The sequence below is a fragment of the Sander lucioperca genome, chromosome 17 (genome assembly GCF_008315115.2).
Source record: "Sander lucioperca isolate FBNREF2018 chromosome 17, SLUC_FBN_1.2, whole genome shotgun sequence".
In the NCBI taxonomy this organism is placed as follows: Eukaryota; Metazoa; Chordata; class Actinopteri; order Perciformes; family Percidae; genus Sander; species Sander lucioperca.
In genome coordinates, this window is record NC_050189.1 from 23,760,436 (window position 1) to 23,778,642 (window position 18,207).

The following is an 18,207-nucleotide window of genomic DNA, read 5'->3' on the forward strand; positions in this document are numbered from 1 at the left end:
TCAGACCCACAGGCCCATGTCTGTAGCCTTGACCAATTGCCCAAAAGTCGCCCCTCTGTCAGAATTTATTTGTTTGTCAATATTGGCACTCACCTTTTCACAACTTTTCCCAAGGGCAGCTAGATTTAGCCGTGTTGACAGGAGAGATGATTGAAGACATTATCGGGCAGCACCAACAGCCCCGCAGCCAAAACAGGGCACACACAACAACGCACACACTCTAATGTGAATGACAGGGGCGCACACACACACACACACACACACACACACACACACAATCGTGCACACAAGTCAGAGATATGAAATCAGACGGCGAAACAACTATCCAGGCTTGATTAGCATAATTATGATCTACACTGGAAGTTCAAAGTCAGATGGAACAGACCTGTATGAAGGGCACACTTGATGTGTTTCTTTCAGCCTGTTAGAATTATATACAGTATCTATTATTGTTGGTTGAAAGAGCAATGGTGGTATTTTGGCCCTAACATGAATTACTGTGAAGACTATGAATGTTGGAGAAAAAAAATATATAATTCCCTTCCAAAACTGGCAGTGACATTAGAAATATATTAAAGTGTTCCCGTCTTTTGGGTAATCCCTGCCAATAAGATACTTGTGTTTTAATTTTGTTATTGGACATTGTTATACTCGGCAAAATGTAGTTTGAAGCCATTAGTTGATACATAATGTATTTTATCCTCGCTTTGCATATCTTTTATTCTTGTTTGAGAAAAAAATGAATTGGAAAATAAATAATGTTAATCAAATCCAACAAAAAATAATTCAGTTTCTTTTTTTACTGTTTGAAGATGTTGGATAATCCTCAACTGTTTTATATGCTGGAAATCCACACAATCCTTTAATCTAATCACAATCTTTTGTAGTAAAAAAAAAAAAGACCCAGATGAAATAAGTCATTGATCTTTACTGTAATGTTCTGCCTATTGCAATCAGCGTTTTTCAGCTCGGCAATCAGAAAGAAATCTAGACAGACAGATTTGGTTTGTGTAGATGTGTTTTCATGTGTGCTGGAACGTGTCCCTACGTGATACAACTGTCTGCCTATTACTCATCACTGTAGCTGCTGAAGGAGATAAACCAAACTAGCAGAGGCCTTCGGTTCCGGAGGCAGGCAGAGCCCAAAGCCTATATCGCTGCCTACTTCAAAGACCTGCCAAACGAGTTCACTCTTGGAGATGGCAAGACCTACAGGGGATTTGAAAACAAGCAACTCCAGAATGGCCAGGAGTACATCTTCTTTGTGCTTGCTGTTTTGGAGATGTCTGAAAACGTAAGTCTGCTCTCACACACATGTATTATCTCCATTTTTATCCATGTGTGTCTCAAATTACACTGTAGTTCAACTTCAGACATGAGCTTGTTCGTCTCTGGGATATCCCATGCTCGTGATCTCATGGTCTTTGTGCTAGAAACTGTACGTATGTGAATAGACAGAGAGGGTTAAATCCACTGCATCTTGGCGGAGGGTCGGAATTTGCTTCTGGTCAGGTGTGTTACTCTGTGCCCTTGTGAGGCTTTAACTTAACGACTAAAAGCTGCAGCTGGCCCAAGAAGCTGACCCTTGCGGCTTTGGGGAGAGAAACCCCTTAAGACCTTAGCTGATCACAAGAATACCTCGATAACAGGGCTCCTCTTTAATTGCATCCTACGTTCGGTCCACCTTATCTGCGCTGCTGCAGCTAGTGTCTGTGTGTCCATGTGTCTGTCTGGACTGAAGACCCGAAAGCTGCATGATTAGGCAGCCGCAGGCGTGATGATGGATTTGATGAGCTGCAGGGTCTGTAGTGCTGCCCGCACTCTCTCTGCTAACCCTGAGTTCAGGTAGAGCGAAACAATAATGGCGAACGGAGGAAAATCTCTAATTTGCCCACTGAAGCATATATTTTCATCCCACAAGACCTTTTTTTATCACGTCGTAGGATGTGAAATAGTTCAATCAACGCTCCTGTATAGGAGAGATATTGAAGATAATTTTGATTGGTCAGCCTGCAGCTTAGCAGAAATTACACAGCAAAACTTTGAATTGGCTTTACATTTGTAATGTTGGTCATGCTGCCTTTGTCAGAGTCTAGTTAGATATGCTCTGTAGTGAGGTTAAATTAATTAAAGTCTGTCGGTAGTGCTTTAAATATCTTGAGCTCAAATAAGTCTGGATCTACTGTATCCCTCAGCATCAGTTCTGCATGTTGATGTAACATTGTCGAGAATATATCTTTCAAAACCACCAGATTATAGATAAATTATGGAGTAATGAGGAGTGATCAGTGATTTGCTTTTCCCTGGCTCAGATCATGTATGCCACGAGCCCTTACTCTGACCCAGTTGTGTCAGCCGACATCGACCCCCAGCCGATCATCGATGAGGAGGAAGGCCTCATCTGGGTGGTGGGCCCTGTGCTAGCTGTTGTCTTCATCATATGCATCGTTATTGCCATTCTCCTCTACAAAAGGTGAGGATATTAAATTATGATCTGCATATAGGATTATAGAACAATTTAAAAGAATTGTCCCATCTGAGGGGGATTCCTGTGCATTTGCTTCATTTAGCTGGAACAACTACCTTAACACAAATACTACATATAGTATTACTTACATACATGTACGCTTGTTTAGCCACTCCATATTTAACATTCATGCCACCAATACACCACCACGCACAAATCTTCAATTAGCACATTGAAATCCAAACACTAAACGTACGATTTTAACTTAAAGCCTGAGGCACATTGATCTTCAGACTTTCCATGACCCACACTCTAAATAGCACACTCACACACTTTAAATCTCAGATGAGTAAATCCAAGCATACAGCTACCCAAACTTTTAAGCAACGAAATGCAGACGCCCACAATCCTTCACACAGACACGTGCGTTGACTGAAAGTTAATCAGACACATCCATCTACCCCCTGCATGCACAAACACACCCACACCCACACACACACGTGCAACTGTGGTAAACACTTTCACACTGAATCAAAACAGCTTTCTTTGTCTGAAACCCCCTAGTGGGAGTGAGACCTCGTGCTGTCACTGCTGATCAGTCAAGTGTAGGAGGGGACAGCTCTGACTATCTGCTGCATGTCACTGCATGTATGTGCAGCTTTAGAGGGGGCCTGGGCAAGCATCATGGCAAGCCCAACCCCTCTCCATTTTACAACTACCCATTCCACGTGGGAGACTAGCTCTAGATCCCGACTCTGACCTTATGATGCCCTCCTGCTTTGACACACACACACAGATTTTTTTGTCCGTCCTTCACTATCTTGTTAGTAATTTTGCGAAGGTAAGATTAGTAAGCGAAGAGTCAGCACAATATAATCAGTAACAGCACCAATACTGAAGACGAAAATACATACATAGTATGTAATTTAGAAGGTAGGGCATGCAGGCTTTATTCTCTTACCACTTATTGTCCTTGGATTCTATTTATATCAAGTTTTTGGTTTGGGTAATACAAAGGTGAATTGAAAGTAGACAAAGACTGTGTGTGTGGGTGGGGCTTCAGGGTGAGCTTCCGTTTGTGGTGGGCAGATTTACACATCGATTACCAAGCCAGTGTCACCGCCATGTTAGGGAACATTCCGTGCATAATCAGGATAGGATATTTTTTTTGTCAAAATCAATTTGTATGTGATGGATTGCTCCTCTTGTGCAAAACAAAGGGAATAACAATGTGCAATAATAAATTAGAGTCATCTGTGCACCTACACATTGAATAATTGAAGTCAAGTCATGACTGCTACCAAACCAATTGATTTTCTCATAAAAAGGGCTTAAAAATTAGTAACATGCAGTTTAATGTGATATACGCTTAATATATACAAATTCATTTAAAATTATGATCTCATGTTCGCATTTCTAATACTACATGCATCAAACTTGAATATGCATCATTTCTGATTTCAATAAATGTAACAGTGGTACACAGCAATTAGGAGTCAAGAGATGACTTTTTATGCTTGAACAAGAAGCAATCAGCTGAAACTGCTTGAAATAGCAGAGATATAATGTACAAATTTTGGATGCACCTGGGAAACTGTAGTATTTGAGACAAAGAGCCCCAAGGCTGCATAATTAAGCATAATCTCTGAAGTGAAGCATCACTAATCTTTCACGCACAGGAAAAACTGAGATATGATTGGTATCGTTTGTCTCTTATATAGTCAGTCATTCACTTATTCTAAAGAAACGTTTCTGGAAGTCTCCATTATATAAAGCCAAAGGTCTTACCAGCTAATGTGTCGATATTTCTTTCCTTGCTGACCAATGGAGCAGCAAACCAGACAGGTAAGAGTGACAGAGAAGAAGAGGAAAACTAACTCCCTTTAAACTCATTTTCTCCCTTGACTGTTTATTTTCTATATAAACACATAGAAATTGGTCGCCCAATGGAGTTGATGTCATTCATAAAATCACGTGCTATTTGCTTAATCAAAAAGAGCAACTTTATTTATATGACAGCTGTCAGTAGGCAATTACTGGGAAATCCAAGCACTAATGTTTTTACTTTTCATACTACTAATAAACTTTAAATTCATATCAAAATATCCTCCATATCACCTTTCCTACAAAATTTTATCCATGTCAGCGACCAACGTTATGTGGATTCTGATGAATGAACAAACCACATTACTTTCTATGAAACTGACATCTTGTGTCAGAGGTGACAATGTTGTGCACTTAAAATATATGAATAAGAGACTCTACAAATATGAATCTTAAAACGTGCCTTCAAAATACTGAAAATAAACCCCAAATAAAAGGGAGTGGAACAAATAACAAGAATACTCATACAACATAATAGAATGCAGTAAAATAGTCCTGCAGTGAATGATACCTTTGTGAAGCGTGTAGCTTTTTTCTTTGCTTTTCTTGTTACTTTATATACAGTTAGAGGACCAGGTTACAATACATTGCTATCTGAACACCACCCCGAACTACGGCTTCAAAAATGAAAGAGAGAAACAAAAAAAAGAGTTAATTGACACCATATCTGACACTATCATTGAAAAGTGAACATTAGGCTTCACTAAAGGTAGCATTTACTGGTAAAGGGCTTTGTACTGGATTGCATTGTACTGTGCAGTGATGATGTTATTTAGTCCACCCCCTGTAGCCTTTTGTATTGTAAGAATGCCGTCCTGTCACCTCCTTAATTACATATTTGCCTGCATTATTTATGAGACCACAAGGCAAGCTTTAAGGTTACACAGTAAGAGTTTTGTGCACCCCAAAAAAATCCAATTTGCTGTTTGTTCTGCAGAAAAAGAGCAGAATCTGAAGCTAGGAAAGGCAGTCTCCCCAACAGCAAGGAAATACCACTGCATCATCCCACCGACCCTGTTGAGCTTCGACGCCTCAACTTCCAAACGCCTGGTACGTATTTCAAATGACGCCAGGGACTTCCGTCTCATTCCCTGTGAATTTACAACTGAATGTTCATTGTGAAAAGGGATGCCAATGCTACTGATTGTGCGCTTAAAAGGTATAATGTATATTCACAATTAGCTTTATATCAAATGTTTCTTCATTTGCAACCACTGCTGACAGTAAAACCTAATACTGTGACGTCCTTAAAGAAGTACCCATCAACTTTGCTGTGAGAATGGCACTACACAAGTGAGCAGTTTACAGGTAGACAGTGGACAGGTGCTTAGAGAAGGCACAGAGGGTCAAAAATGACAGTTTCCTCCCCGGAGACACCTCTCAGTGGAAAATGAAGTGGCAGAAATGCGAACTTGACAGTTTCATGGCAGCAGTCGTCTTCCTGTGCACCTGGGTTATCCAGGTCATCAAGACTTGTCATGCTTACTCAGAATAGCGCAGGCCTGCTTGGATGGTATCCCACTGCTAGGAGACAGGATGCAGCATTGTGGAAGGTGAGGGAAATAGAAAATGTGTCATGGTTCTGTGTCCCCTTTTGTATGCTCATGGATAGCGAAGAAAAAGTGGCATCAAGCTGTAAACACCAGTGTTTACTCACTCTGACCTTTAGTGCTGAGGTGAGGTGGTCAGTCGTCATGCCTTGTCTCAGTCATGTGACCCGTTTCTCGCCGGTGGGAAACAATGGGAGTCACAGTCCATTTATCACCTGGAAAGGAGGTATGCATCTTTGCCCCCGTCCTGACCGAGAGAGACACACTTAACTGCTGTTTGAGTTCCTCTGGCACTGACTGCTTTGGGGACAGGTGTGCAGAGACTGCCGATAATGTTGTAATATCAAAGCCATATTTTGCGGTCAGCTAGTATGAAAGGAGGATGACTTATCCCTGCAGGCTCATTTTTGAAAAAAAGATTTTGCATATTTATGAAAGCTCTTCAATGATGTTAGGACCATTACTGGCTGTTACATCCTGGCAGAGGGGTATTTTTCTTTTTGGCTCAGAGTGATCTCAACCATCCTCCCACTATTTCACACGCCTCTCAAGCCATCCTATTTCCCCCCTCCAACAGCCTTTCGGAGAGCTGGTACCTTGGCTCTCTCGCTGCTCAAAAAAGGACCAAACATTTTTTTTTCCCTATCATATGACCACTTTCTCTTCAAGTCCTAAAGCTCTTTTACATTAGACCACCTCACTCCCCTACTCTCTCCACCCTTTCTACCCCTCAATGGACATTTTCATCTTAAGGATGCTCGATGTTTGAGCGACGGCGTGTTGGAAATGGTACTTTCACTGTCCCCCACTGGTGGAAATGGATTTTGAGTAGCGGGCTGCGATAGAACCACCCTTTGCCGTCTTTCAGAGAGATGTGAGTGGGTGGGAAAACGAGGCACAGCTTCCATTAGCTAATGCCCACTTGTGACCGCAACTAAAATGAAAAATCTCCTCAATGGAGAGAGAGAGACTGTCATGCAACTTGTGTCAAAATGGCACCTGAATTCTCAAGTTGCAGATCTTTAGTCACAGACTGGATTGCGACAGCATGTACATGTACAAAAAGGTGTAAATCTGTATTGTTCAAACCATACACTTTCGATTGTTTCCTTCCATCTAAACTCTTAAATATCCTGATGACACACCTCGATTGCCATTCAACATTTTCAATTCTACATCGTCAAAGTCAAGTGAACTTAACTGCAGACTACGCAAGTAGTAGATCACCATGTTAGCATCCTCAGGTTAAAATGAATGTCAAATAATATCCTATGGTTGTTCGACTTTGATTTGTGCTGCTAGGTTTTTTACGCTTTCTTATTTCCATGAAATATGCATGGTGGCATAGCCAAGCTTCTAGCATGACGATTTGTATGTTACTAATGAATGTTCCATTTAGAATACACATAATCATTCAACAACTTCTTGTCACATTTTCAATTTCTACCTTCTGTTTGTGAATAAAATAGTCATCACATAATGCTAATGACATCTGCAACGTATTTAATTACACCGCCATTTCCTTCACAGGTTCAGGTGCGTCCAGTCACCCCAGTAACCTCCATTTGTCAAGTTAGTTGGTCTCGATTATGTATTTAACATGATTTGTTTTGTTAGCTTTAATTCACTTCTTTTCCTTTTTTCTGCGTAGTCTTGTATTCCCATCCCCATCTAATCCATCTGGTATCAATGCCATGTCATCAAAGGAGGCGGAGTTTGAAATGACAGCCTGAAACCATGTCATCACTCAAAGCAGACATCAACATCTGGCCTAACATTTTGAATGTTTTTTTGGATGTTTGTTTGCGTCAGTGTCTTACTGTCATGCTAACTTTCCACCGCAGCTTTCTGTGTGAATAACGTTTTTCTCTCTCAATAGTGGGGCAAGTGTGCTCGATGACTTCTCATTGGCTTCTGTGTCCATATTCTCTTTATGAGCATGGCCACTGCTTTGAGTGAACAAACTAGCCTAACAAGATCCACTCTTCCATTCCCCCTGTTAAATACACATGCTGCTTATCTAATGATTCACTGTTGGCTTGTGCTTGGGTGATGCCCGATTACAAAACTGGTGACTGACTTTCAGTCCATCTGATTGACAGGTATGGCTAGCCACCCTCCAATCCCAATAATGGACCTGGCAGATCATCAGGAGCGCCTGAAAGCCAACGACAACCTCAAGTTTTCACAGGAATATGAGGTAAGTGTCAGCAAAGTCCCAATGCTTGACTCAGCAATTGTCAAAAATGTCGGCGCAAGAGTGTTGCTGCATAAAGAAGACAATTCAACATAGTATATACTTTGTAGTATTAAATGGGCGCATACACCTGGTGCTCACATACACTGTTAATTCCTATTACTGCCACTATTAGTGTGGTGGGTAAGAAAACCCCACAGTCATTTCAGCCAACACCCTCACATTTAATGGTATATTTCTGGAAGCCTTAGTTCTTTTATTGCATACCCATGCCAACCACAAAGCCGTTCAGGCAAGACGACAATTGGTGGATGATGACCTCCCAATAGCGTTAGTTAGGAACTACTTTCATGAGAAATATCTTCACCAGAGAACTAAAACCAGCCATGTCTTTTTCACAGCAGGCATTTTGGCATGTCATAGCAGGAAACGCTCAGGTGTAATTAATACAGTAACATTAATAATGGCTGCACCCCATTTCCAGTTCCAGGGTTATTGTGCCTGCTGGCTTACTAATGACTGACTTACAGTTGAATGGAAAAGAGGCTATTATTAATGGAGCAAACAGCATACTGTATACTGTACTCACAGTATAACACATATATAGAAGGGTATTTAGTATTGTTTATCCTTGGGAAGCTATGCTAATGGGAGTGGTAATGCACTAATAGACCCTAGAGATTTCAAAGGCTACAGTTTACTGACACTTGTCTAGCCAGTTAATCATATCTACACTTTAGCTGGAGTCTCACTCTGAAATGTATGGTCACTATCAGAATAAAAATACATCATGGGACAAAGGTGATAGTTATATTTAAGTATTGTGTGATTAGACCTTCAAACGTAAAAGTCCTTAAAATTGACGTGCCCTCAAAATCAGATGGGCTGTGGTCAGACAATGCAAAGTGTCTCCTTCATATTGGCTTTGCATTGTAGATGAACTCACAGAGCCTGAAAAACTATACGAGCAAGAGGTCCTTTCAGGGGCATTGTGTGAGATAGGAATGGTCACCCTTTTTCTGTCAATTTCTTTCTGCGGGTCCTGCAACAGCTCCAACATTTATGAGGTCACCATATGGGTGGCTGCCTAGCTGGCCAATCATTACTGCAGCTTAAGTATATTGAATTCCAATTTTGTAGTGCTTATTCGAGAGCAGTGGAAAGCAATTTTGCGGGGACAATGAAATAAAGATTATTATTATGAGCAATGTTTCAGCCCACTGTTTCAACATATTTTGATAAAATATCAGGCTTATCCCTTGCATATTGCTGCTTTAAGTGATTTCTGCAGATAAAGACCTCGGTACTGAAATGTATTATTGTATTCACATTGAGTTCATATGCTCTCCAATACCTCTTAATGTATTTGCTTATGTGTCATACTAGTATTATAAAGTTTTACCATCATTAAAAATAATTAAGCTTATCTTCATTTATGTATTTCTCCCATGCATGTAAATCACCGTAAAAAATCATAAAAGTATGAATATATTCAGATCTGTCTAGATTATAAGCAAGGTCAGTGTAGTAATGGGGCTTCCAGTTGCACTGGGTTTCTACTGTCAGTGGAGATTAACTCATAAAAGCAGTCTGTAGTCATTAAAAATACAGGCACAATATTTTCCCTGTAATGTGAAATGGAATGCCATTTTCATGTCTTTGTATTTTCCCTTTGTGATATTATATTTTATATCTCATTTATTGGTGATGAGGGAGCATTATCAACCTCTGCTTTACAAAGCTGAAAGAGGGCTTGGATAGCAAATTCTGTTGAACTAGTCTCAAGTGTAGTATTCTAGTATATGCCGTAAAAAATCCTTCTAATCAAATGAGAAAAGCTGATGGAACACAAGCTTTTCCTTTGTGACCGATGCAGAATATATCTTTTTTTGTAAATCTAATCATTTATATGTAGCGGCTATTTCATGACAAAGACAACACGTTCTTCACATAGTTTTTTAAAGTGAACTATCCACTTTTTAAGTCAAAATCCCACCCCAAAAATGCTCTCTTCTCATTTTAATTTAAGCTTTGCAGACAAAGAAGTGGCAACTTAGATTTCAGTGTGTGCTGACACCCCATTTTCAACAAGATACGAGAGGCCAGAGTAGATACTACTTAAATTAACTGAGAAGAATAAAAGCCTAGGTTAGACTATTCAACTAAAACCTGCTTTCAGTCAGAGAACAATAATTTCCTTTGGACTCAATAACCTCAAGTACTTTTTTTTATCACAGTTACAATTTACTTTAAGAGCCTCCATGTTTTGTTTGTAGAAAGAGGACACCCACGATTATTATAGCTTGATCAGTATGTATCACTGACAAGGCTAGGGATGCTTGCAAGTTCATGCTAATTTTTTACCTTGGAAATGCTGTGTATATCAGTCCTCTTCACTCGATTGGTAATAGTAATTTTAAAATAGCCAGTCTTAAACAGTACCTGACCTTAATGGAAAACAGTATTCATGCAAGACAAACTCTTCCATGCCGAACTACCGAGCTACAGATGAAGCAACGCTTATCAATATATTACAACCTTTATGCATCACTGTTTTGCACACATGAGGAAGTCTAACAGCCACACTGAAAACCAATGTTATGCATGATATTAACACAGAATAAATATTTTCAGCCAAATATGTCATCAGTGTAGGGACATGCAAAATTAGACTGGGAGACAAAAAGGCCACGTTGGAGAGACAAGACTGAAATCAGCATAGGCTTTTACAAACAGCCTTGGCAAACAAGGGCCTGGTAAAGGACAACAAGGCCTTTCAAAATTCAAGCGCACTCTTAAAATGATGTAAACATTATAACACAGCATTTTCAATTTCAATTGCTCTGTGGTGAAGGCATATTTCTTACACAAACATCTCATGAGATGAATTCAATCTAAGCAATGAACTATTGTTAAATGTTCATATTATATATTATATAATAATCCATTGTAATGACAAATGTTTTTGTACTTCACAGTCCATTGACCCTGGTCAGCAGTTCACATGGGAGCACTCTAACCTGGAGGTCAACAAACCAAAGAACAGATATGCCAACGTGATTGCATACGACCACTCCAGAGTCTTGCTCTCTGCTATTGATGGTATGCCGCCCACCAACACCTTCTCTCCCAACTGCTGCATCAATTCTACAGCCAGTACAACTGTGTCTTTTAGACCTCAGGAGCGCAACCACACTGTAGTTTTAAATTATATTTCCCACACAAGCATGTCAGACTACTTATTCCCTTTAATGCCTCAGGTGCTTGCAAAGAAACTGGCAATTTTCTCTTAAAATGCTGAGGCAAGCATTCAAGTCAGATTGAACAATCACCTATAGTAAGAGATGCAAGTTTTACCAGCATCTTTTTCTCTGACTTTAGGTCAGGTGATTATTCTATAATGCCTCAGACTTACATATTGTATGAAGCCATGGGCTGTTTGAGTAATTTATACATTGAAACCAGAAAAGTGAGTACACTGGAAGACAGTCCTTCCAGAAAAGTTTTTTTTTGATTGTTGCGGGCAAAAATCCTTGATTATGCGACACGTTTTCTTAAAAAATGCGTTGGAATATGCGGGATATTTATGCAATTTTATGCGATGAAATTGCGGGAACTTGCAAAAATTGTGGGAACTTTCAAAAACTATCGATTCAGTTTCATCATGGCTTCATCGCGGGGTTTGCAGCTTTTCGATGATGTTCACATCGCGTAATTACGTCACTTCATAACGTTCCCATGGCAACAGGGGACAATGGCTGCTCTTTTGTGAAGTAAACGCAACATTTTTCAATTTTCTGCCAAGATATATGTGACTTTTTTGCAACAAAAATGCGGGGATTATGAAATCATGCAAGCCCCACATATTTTGCGCAGAAATCGGCAATTTATGCGGCGAAAGTGCGGCGTATTTGAAAAAATGCGGCCCCCGCATAAATATGCAGACTTTGGCTGATTATGCATTGAATTATGCGATCGCATAATCGCATTTTTCTGGAGGGATTGACTGGAAGATAATTAGACAGCATAGCACATTATAATTTACAATAGACATTACATTACTTGTTTGTGGGTATGTGTTTGTTAAAAAAAAACGGGACATAAATGTGTGTTGGCCACCGGGTTTAAACTGACAAAACTCACAGCAACACACAAGTGCTAAGACATTGGTCAGAGTGACACAATCGACAAGGCGTCTCTAGTAACATTTTATGGACAGGACTTAAGATGTGGTTGCACATTTCCCCTGAGCCCATCACAACCCTGACTTGAACCAGTCCATTACATCTTTGGCACATTAAAAAAGTGTTGCTCTGTACAGTACAACTTCTAAGGAATGAAAGGCAATTTTGAAATCGCTAGTTAAGTGCTGGCTTCTTCACCAGTTTATTGGATTAAACACAATTGCACATACACACACAGCTATTATTTAACCATTTCCATTGAGCTGGTCTGATGGTGGGCGAAGGAAAATAAACAAAGCAAATGGCTATTGTGACAAAAACAGATAGATAAAGGCTCAAAGAACCTTTTTGCAGTCTCTCAGAAGCAACACACAGCTTGAGTGTTGATAGAACTCCATTAGCCAGGCGTATAAACACATCTGCACAACCACATTGGAGCCTTTGTGCTGTAGCAAGTGAGTAGTTCTCAGCCAGGGGACATGAGGGACTTCCTCTTTTCCTTCTAAAGCTTAAAGCCTTTTGGCAAGCGATGCATCTATTGTTTACTTTGATTGAGTTCTTTGAATAAAAAGGGATTTGGGATTTGACATCAGAATTTGAAGACAGCTACTCTAAGAATTTACCGATGTGGGGATGGAGGAGCATGATGCTTGAGTACATTTGTGGACTTTAATTGTCATGACATCACCGAAACTGGTTTCTAAAGTTAATCCCTGAAACTTTGCCAACCCTTCATTTGCCAAAATTGTACAGTTTCTATTTATATTAGTATGTTTCAGTTTTTGTTAGCATGATCCTTGCAAATGCCATGTTCCCTCCAAATTCCATCAATTTCATGTTTTCTTTTTGGGGCATTAAACTTATGCTAGAGCTCAATCTTTTTTCCATTGATCTATATTTAGTGTGGTATACTGTCGCAAGCCTGTTATTCTACAAATAGGTCATTTATTTAGAAAATGTAATCAAAATCTAATGGGACAACTTTAGAAATCTGTTCTGCGATAAGACAATTCAGTGATCTGAGAAAGTGTGAGTAGTCATCCGCTCGCAAATGCACATAACCTTAATGTGAATACTTACTATTATTAAGAATCACAATTACAATGTTGTACACTGAAATCATCTGTATTAGATTCCTTTGCTTTTCTATGTGGTGTACTGAACAACGCAATGTTTATTTCTCAATAAGCATATTGACAGAGAAAATGGTAGAATTTATACAAATCCTGAGTGACAGAAAGCACAAAGGCAAAATCCATTTGCAAATGTGCATTAAACAGCCTCGTTCTCATTAAACCACAGTAATGTCTCTTTTTGCTTTTCAATTTGAAAACACAATGGGCTTAATTGCATTTATCCCTTGTCCATCACGGAAATGTTCAGCCGCCTGGCTGTGTGGACAACTTCAACAGCAAAAGACAGGGCGGGGGACAGTTGAACAAAATTATGTGGGTTGTTCTTTGAATGTGTTCATATTCCATTTTATTTTATTTTTTCCTGTCAAATAAGTTACCTGGGAGTAAACGGGAGTCTGGGGGAGAGGGGGGAGGGGGAGCAGTTGGAGTGAGGGGATTCTCTGATACGTGGCATCCATGCAGATGAGACTTATCTTGGTCGACCATGTGTGCACGAAGCCCCTAAACTGCCAGTCCTGAAGCATTGACTAGCTGTCAGCTCTGTCTCTTCCGCCTGGATTCGAAAAGGCTGCTGTGCCTTTCATTTAATATAAGCAAAGGGAAGGAGGAGTGAGGAGGGGAGGGGGAAATTGTTTTGCTAGTTTTTTGTTGGTTTGTTTTTCTCTGTGTGAGGTGATAGACTTTTACAGACCGAGCTTTATCTGTAAGTCAGTTTGCAGATATGGTAGAGGAACACACAAGCTGTGGATTTAAAAAAGCTGTTGTTGATAGCAAATACAAATCCCATAGACTAACACTGGTTCCAAACGTTACTGTTTTATGCTATTTTTCCATTGAATACATACAGAAGGTACTTTTCTATGCTATTTTTTCATAGAATACATTTAGAAGATATTGACTTTTGTGGGGAGAATCTGATGTTACCACTAATAACTGAAGAGCAAATCAAGACTTAGACCAACTTAGGAAGCAACAAATGCCGCTTTTTTGTGACATTGGTCTTTTCTGCATTGTGTTAGGACAACATAATGAACAACTGTATTTGAGATGTTTCTTTTTGAGTCTAACTCCCACCATCAAAATGTTTTAGGTGTCCCTGGAAGTGACTATATCAATGCTAACTACATCGATGGCTACAGGAAACAGAATGCGTACATTGCAACCCAAGGATCTCTGCCAGAGACATTTGGTGAATTCTGGAGGATGATCTGGGAGCAGAGGAGTGCAGTCATCGTCATGATGACCAAGCTGGAGGAGAGGTCCAGGGTAAGGGACGCAAATACAAATACCGCCATATTTCTATGTGGTGCTCTCTCTCTCTCTCCAAGTAGTATTCAAATGAAATGAACAGGTCGAACCCAAAAGTGTGGGGATAATTTGTCTAATTTTAAGCTTTGGAATGTTAAACCCTAACTCACAAAAACACCAAAAATGACAGTCTGAGCCACATGAACTAAAACTTTCAAAAATGCGTTTTTTTAAAGCCACTGTTCCATTCTTCATTTGACATCGAAAATTTGCAATAAAGATTCTTCCTACTCTGTTCAACCCCTATTAGCGACACGATAGTTTGACATCCTTATCTGTTTCATTTGTGCAGTATGTTGTACTCTGGCCTTCCCTAGATGCCTTCATATTTATTCTCCAGGACAAGCCAACTTCTATCTAGTATCCACTCATATCTTCAATCCTTTCTTTACAACAACACTTCCTGTTGTTGTTGTTGTTGTTGTTTAGCCCTGACTGATTAGTGGCATGGCTCCCTTCATTAACATAGGACAGCTAAAGGCACTGGATTACAATCAGTGATGAAAAAGACTCAAACACTGAAAAGCTACATTGCCCAGCTGGATGCATTCATGACTCCTTTAAGGCTGACATGGTCAAAAGGCACCCTGTCCCTTTTACTTGGAAATCTTCACAGTGTTTGACTGAGCACATGAAAAGCTTGCACAGACTCCATAAGCTACTGACCTTCACACTATTATGCCTTTTCTAAGAGCCTGGCATTGTGTTAACAGGGGTGCTGATTCAATCCACAGCAGTTTTCACTCAGTATCTGTACAATCTGCAAAGCAAACAAGCTCCTTTGGCTGATTTTTAATATTTTAGGCACTCTGAAATGCTTGATTCTTCAATTCAGTTCATGCTGTCAGGTGTCTGTTTGGCTCTATAGATGCTTTGTGATATCAGAGTGCTCCTTGGCTCTGCCGCAAACACTTCCTGCGAGAAATTCCCTCTCTGATCCTTCCATACCATTATGTTGTTTAACATTTGGTACATGATGTGCTTTTGTTGTTGCCAACAGCTCCTGTCTTTCATATTATTCAGTCATATCATTCGCTGGGAAGCACTCAAGCTCTCTTTGCATGTTTTTCATATCTAAAGCTTGAGTATTTGCAAGTTAACGCCACTATGAATCATCAGCTGCTTAGATAACTAATAAGTGGATAGTACACTTAAGATATTTGAATATTCCAGTGGTACAACTGGTGTCCATGTCTAAAATGCCATACATTTTAACAGAGCACCAGGCAAAAGGATTTGTTGAGTATGATGACATTTCAATTGTGGTGAACATACGGCTGAAGCCAAAGTTCTAATAGACAACATCTATCTAGAAAAAAAAAGTGAATTGGAACCTAGTTATTTCCTCCCCAACACCAGTAGTGCTTTCTTTTGTCAGCTAATCAGTAATGCTATAATGGAGCCGTTTTTTTTATTGGCTGTTAACTGGGAAACAAAGCTGTACACTCGAATGGCAATAAAGCCGAGCCAGTGATATGATTGGAAACTGTGGTTACCAGTGTAATTATAGAGTATGTCAGGACAGTTAATAGGTCCGTCAGCTCTATACAAATATCTCTGGCCATTTCATTGATTATGAAATCAAACCTAGAGGGGAATTTGGACATTTATTTTACCATTACTTGACTTTGTGTATAACTGTGAATGTGAAGCAGGGCACTGTTGAAAAAGAGCATTGGTACTAAAAAATTACAAAACTGCATCAAGACTAATTTTCTAACTTTAGGGCAGACAGTGTTCATATATTCCTATCCAGAGATTGTCTAATGTGATGTTTATCTCCACTGCAGGTTAAATGTGACCAATACTGGCCTACGAGAGGGACAGAGACTTACGGCCTCATCCAAGTGACACTGCTAGACACAGTAGAGCTGGCCACATACTGTGTCAGGACATTTGCACTTTTTAAAGTAAGCAGCATTTGGATTTTGTTGTCCTATAGCAGCTACTTAGACCCCACAACATCTGTTAAGTACTTGATGTGAGCTGTGTTAGTCACTAACCTTTCGCCAAACCCATAATTCAGAATGGCTCCAGTGAGAAGAGAGAGGTGAGGCAGTTCCAGTTCACGGCCTGGCCAGACCACGGGGTACCCGAGCACCCCACTCCCTTCCTGGCCTTTCTGAGACGGGTGAAAGCTTGCAATCCTCCAGATGCAGGGCCCATGGTGGTACACTGCAGGTAAGAAACAACATGGTTTCACAAAAACATCCCGAAGCATGAAATTCATTTTGTTCTCTCCATTTGCTGTGATGAATATATGAATACATATGACAAAATACAACAGATTCACGGTTATTTAGGGCTTCATATCTGAGTTATTGGTGTTTTATTTTTAAAAGAAATCATCATGAACCAGAGGACAAAATGTTGGCTAAAAGTAGCATATTCAAAAGGGAGTAAACTATGGCTCACTGTAAGCCCAAACAATACTAGCTTTACAGAAGGCACTTTAAATCTGAAGGTGTTTTCAACATCACAGTAAAAAGAGTACTAGCAAACTCAAACATCTCCTCCCACTCACTGACACACAAACACACGCAGACCTGTAGAGTTCCTTGCTACACCAATAACATGTCGCACATCAGCAGCCCACAAGTCCGTGGCTTATCCCTTGGGTTATTGCATCTGAAACAAATAACTTTCACTTTCACGCTAACTTCACTTCCCTGAGCTACATGAGTGGCCAGACTCCCAACAGAGAGGCACTGGGATATAACACAGACTTCTGGCTCCTCTCAACTCAGGAAGTCATCAGAGGCTCTGCACAGAGAAAGCAAGTGACTAAAGTGGGAAAAAAAGACTGTAAAAATGAAGGAACAGCCATAATGAATGTAATAGATACAAACTTGTGTCAGAAAGTGACAAAAAGGGAAGGGGGATTACTGAAGAATTAGAATTACCACATGCTGAAGTTAATTAGAGCTAGTTGCCGAATCACTTCAAATTGAAAATCCTCACTTTTTACAATGAAGCAGAATACAGGAATTAATGTCACTCTGCAGATGGGAGTTTTTAATTCCTCTGGCTCCCTATCAGATACAATCATTTCCAAGCTCCAAATCCTCTCAGAGGCATTTCCTCACTTCATGTTTGACCACAATTTTAAATAGAGCCATCTTTTAGCTCTACATACTTGCAAAACAAAATTCAGAGTGTTTTGTGGTTAAGCAGAGATATACTGTAGACAAAGATATTTTGTAGCGTAGAAGCTGAAGATGTTTATGCACTTGCAAAAAAGGCCTAAATAAAAGCTGAAAGAAAAAAAGCATTTTGTTGCCTATAATTAACAGCATGGTACAGTCTCTTAAGCAGTTGATTATTTACTTGGTGCACAAATTGCAGCTTACCATGTTCGTACATGCTGAGGGGCCTTATGCAAAGACCATAAAGGCATACAAATATATGTGAATTGTCCTAGTCTGGAGCTTATTTTTCGGATTATTCCGACACCACATGAATGGAGCACAAACGCCCTATC

The 18,207-nt window shown here is 39.9% G+C and overlaps 1 protein-coding gene across 45 annotated transcripts in view; it reads left to right on the forward strand.

The window, feature by feature from the left end:
* Positions 1–18,207, forward strand: part of LOC116039915 (receptor-type tyrosine-protein phosphatase delta) — a 362,263-nt gene that overhangs the window by 331,962 nt on the left and 12,094 nt on the right. For 21 of the 45 annotated variants that reach the window (XM_031285065.2, XM_035994140.1, XM_031285068.2 and 18 more), the window contains 10 exons: positions 1,085–1,294; positions 2,313–2,473; positions 4,301–4,312; positions 5,289–5,401; positions 7,432–7,473; positions 8,004–8,101; positions 11,077–11,200; positions 14,509–14,684; positions 16,517–16,636; positions 16,753–16,907. In XM_031285065.2, the coding sequence (XP_031140925.1) occupies positions 1,085–1,294; positions 2,313–2,473; positions 4,301–4,312; positions 5,289–5,401; positions 7,432–7,473; positions 8,004–8,101; positions 11,077–11,200; positions 14,509–14,684; positions 16,517–16,636; positions 16,753–16,907 (1,211 nt within the window). The remainder of the gene's footprint in view (positions 1–1,084; positions 1,295–2,312; positions 2,474–4,300; positions 4,313–5,288; positions 5,402–7,431; positions 7,474–8,003; positions 8,102–11,076; positions 11,201–14,508; positions 14,685–16,516; positions 16,637–16,752; positions 16,908–18,207) is intronic. The other 24 variants (XM_031285109.2, XM_031285105.2, XM_031285111.2 and 21 more) reach the window with 5 other exon arrangements.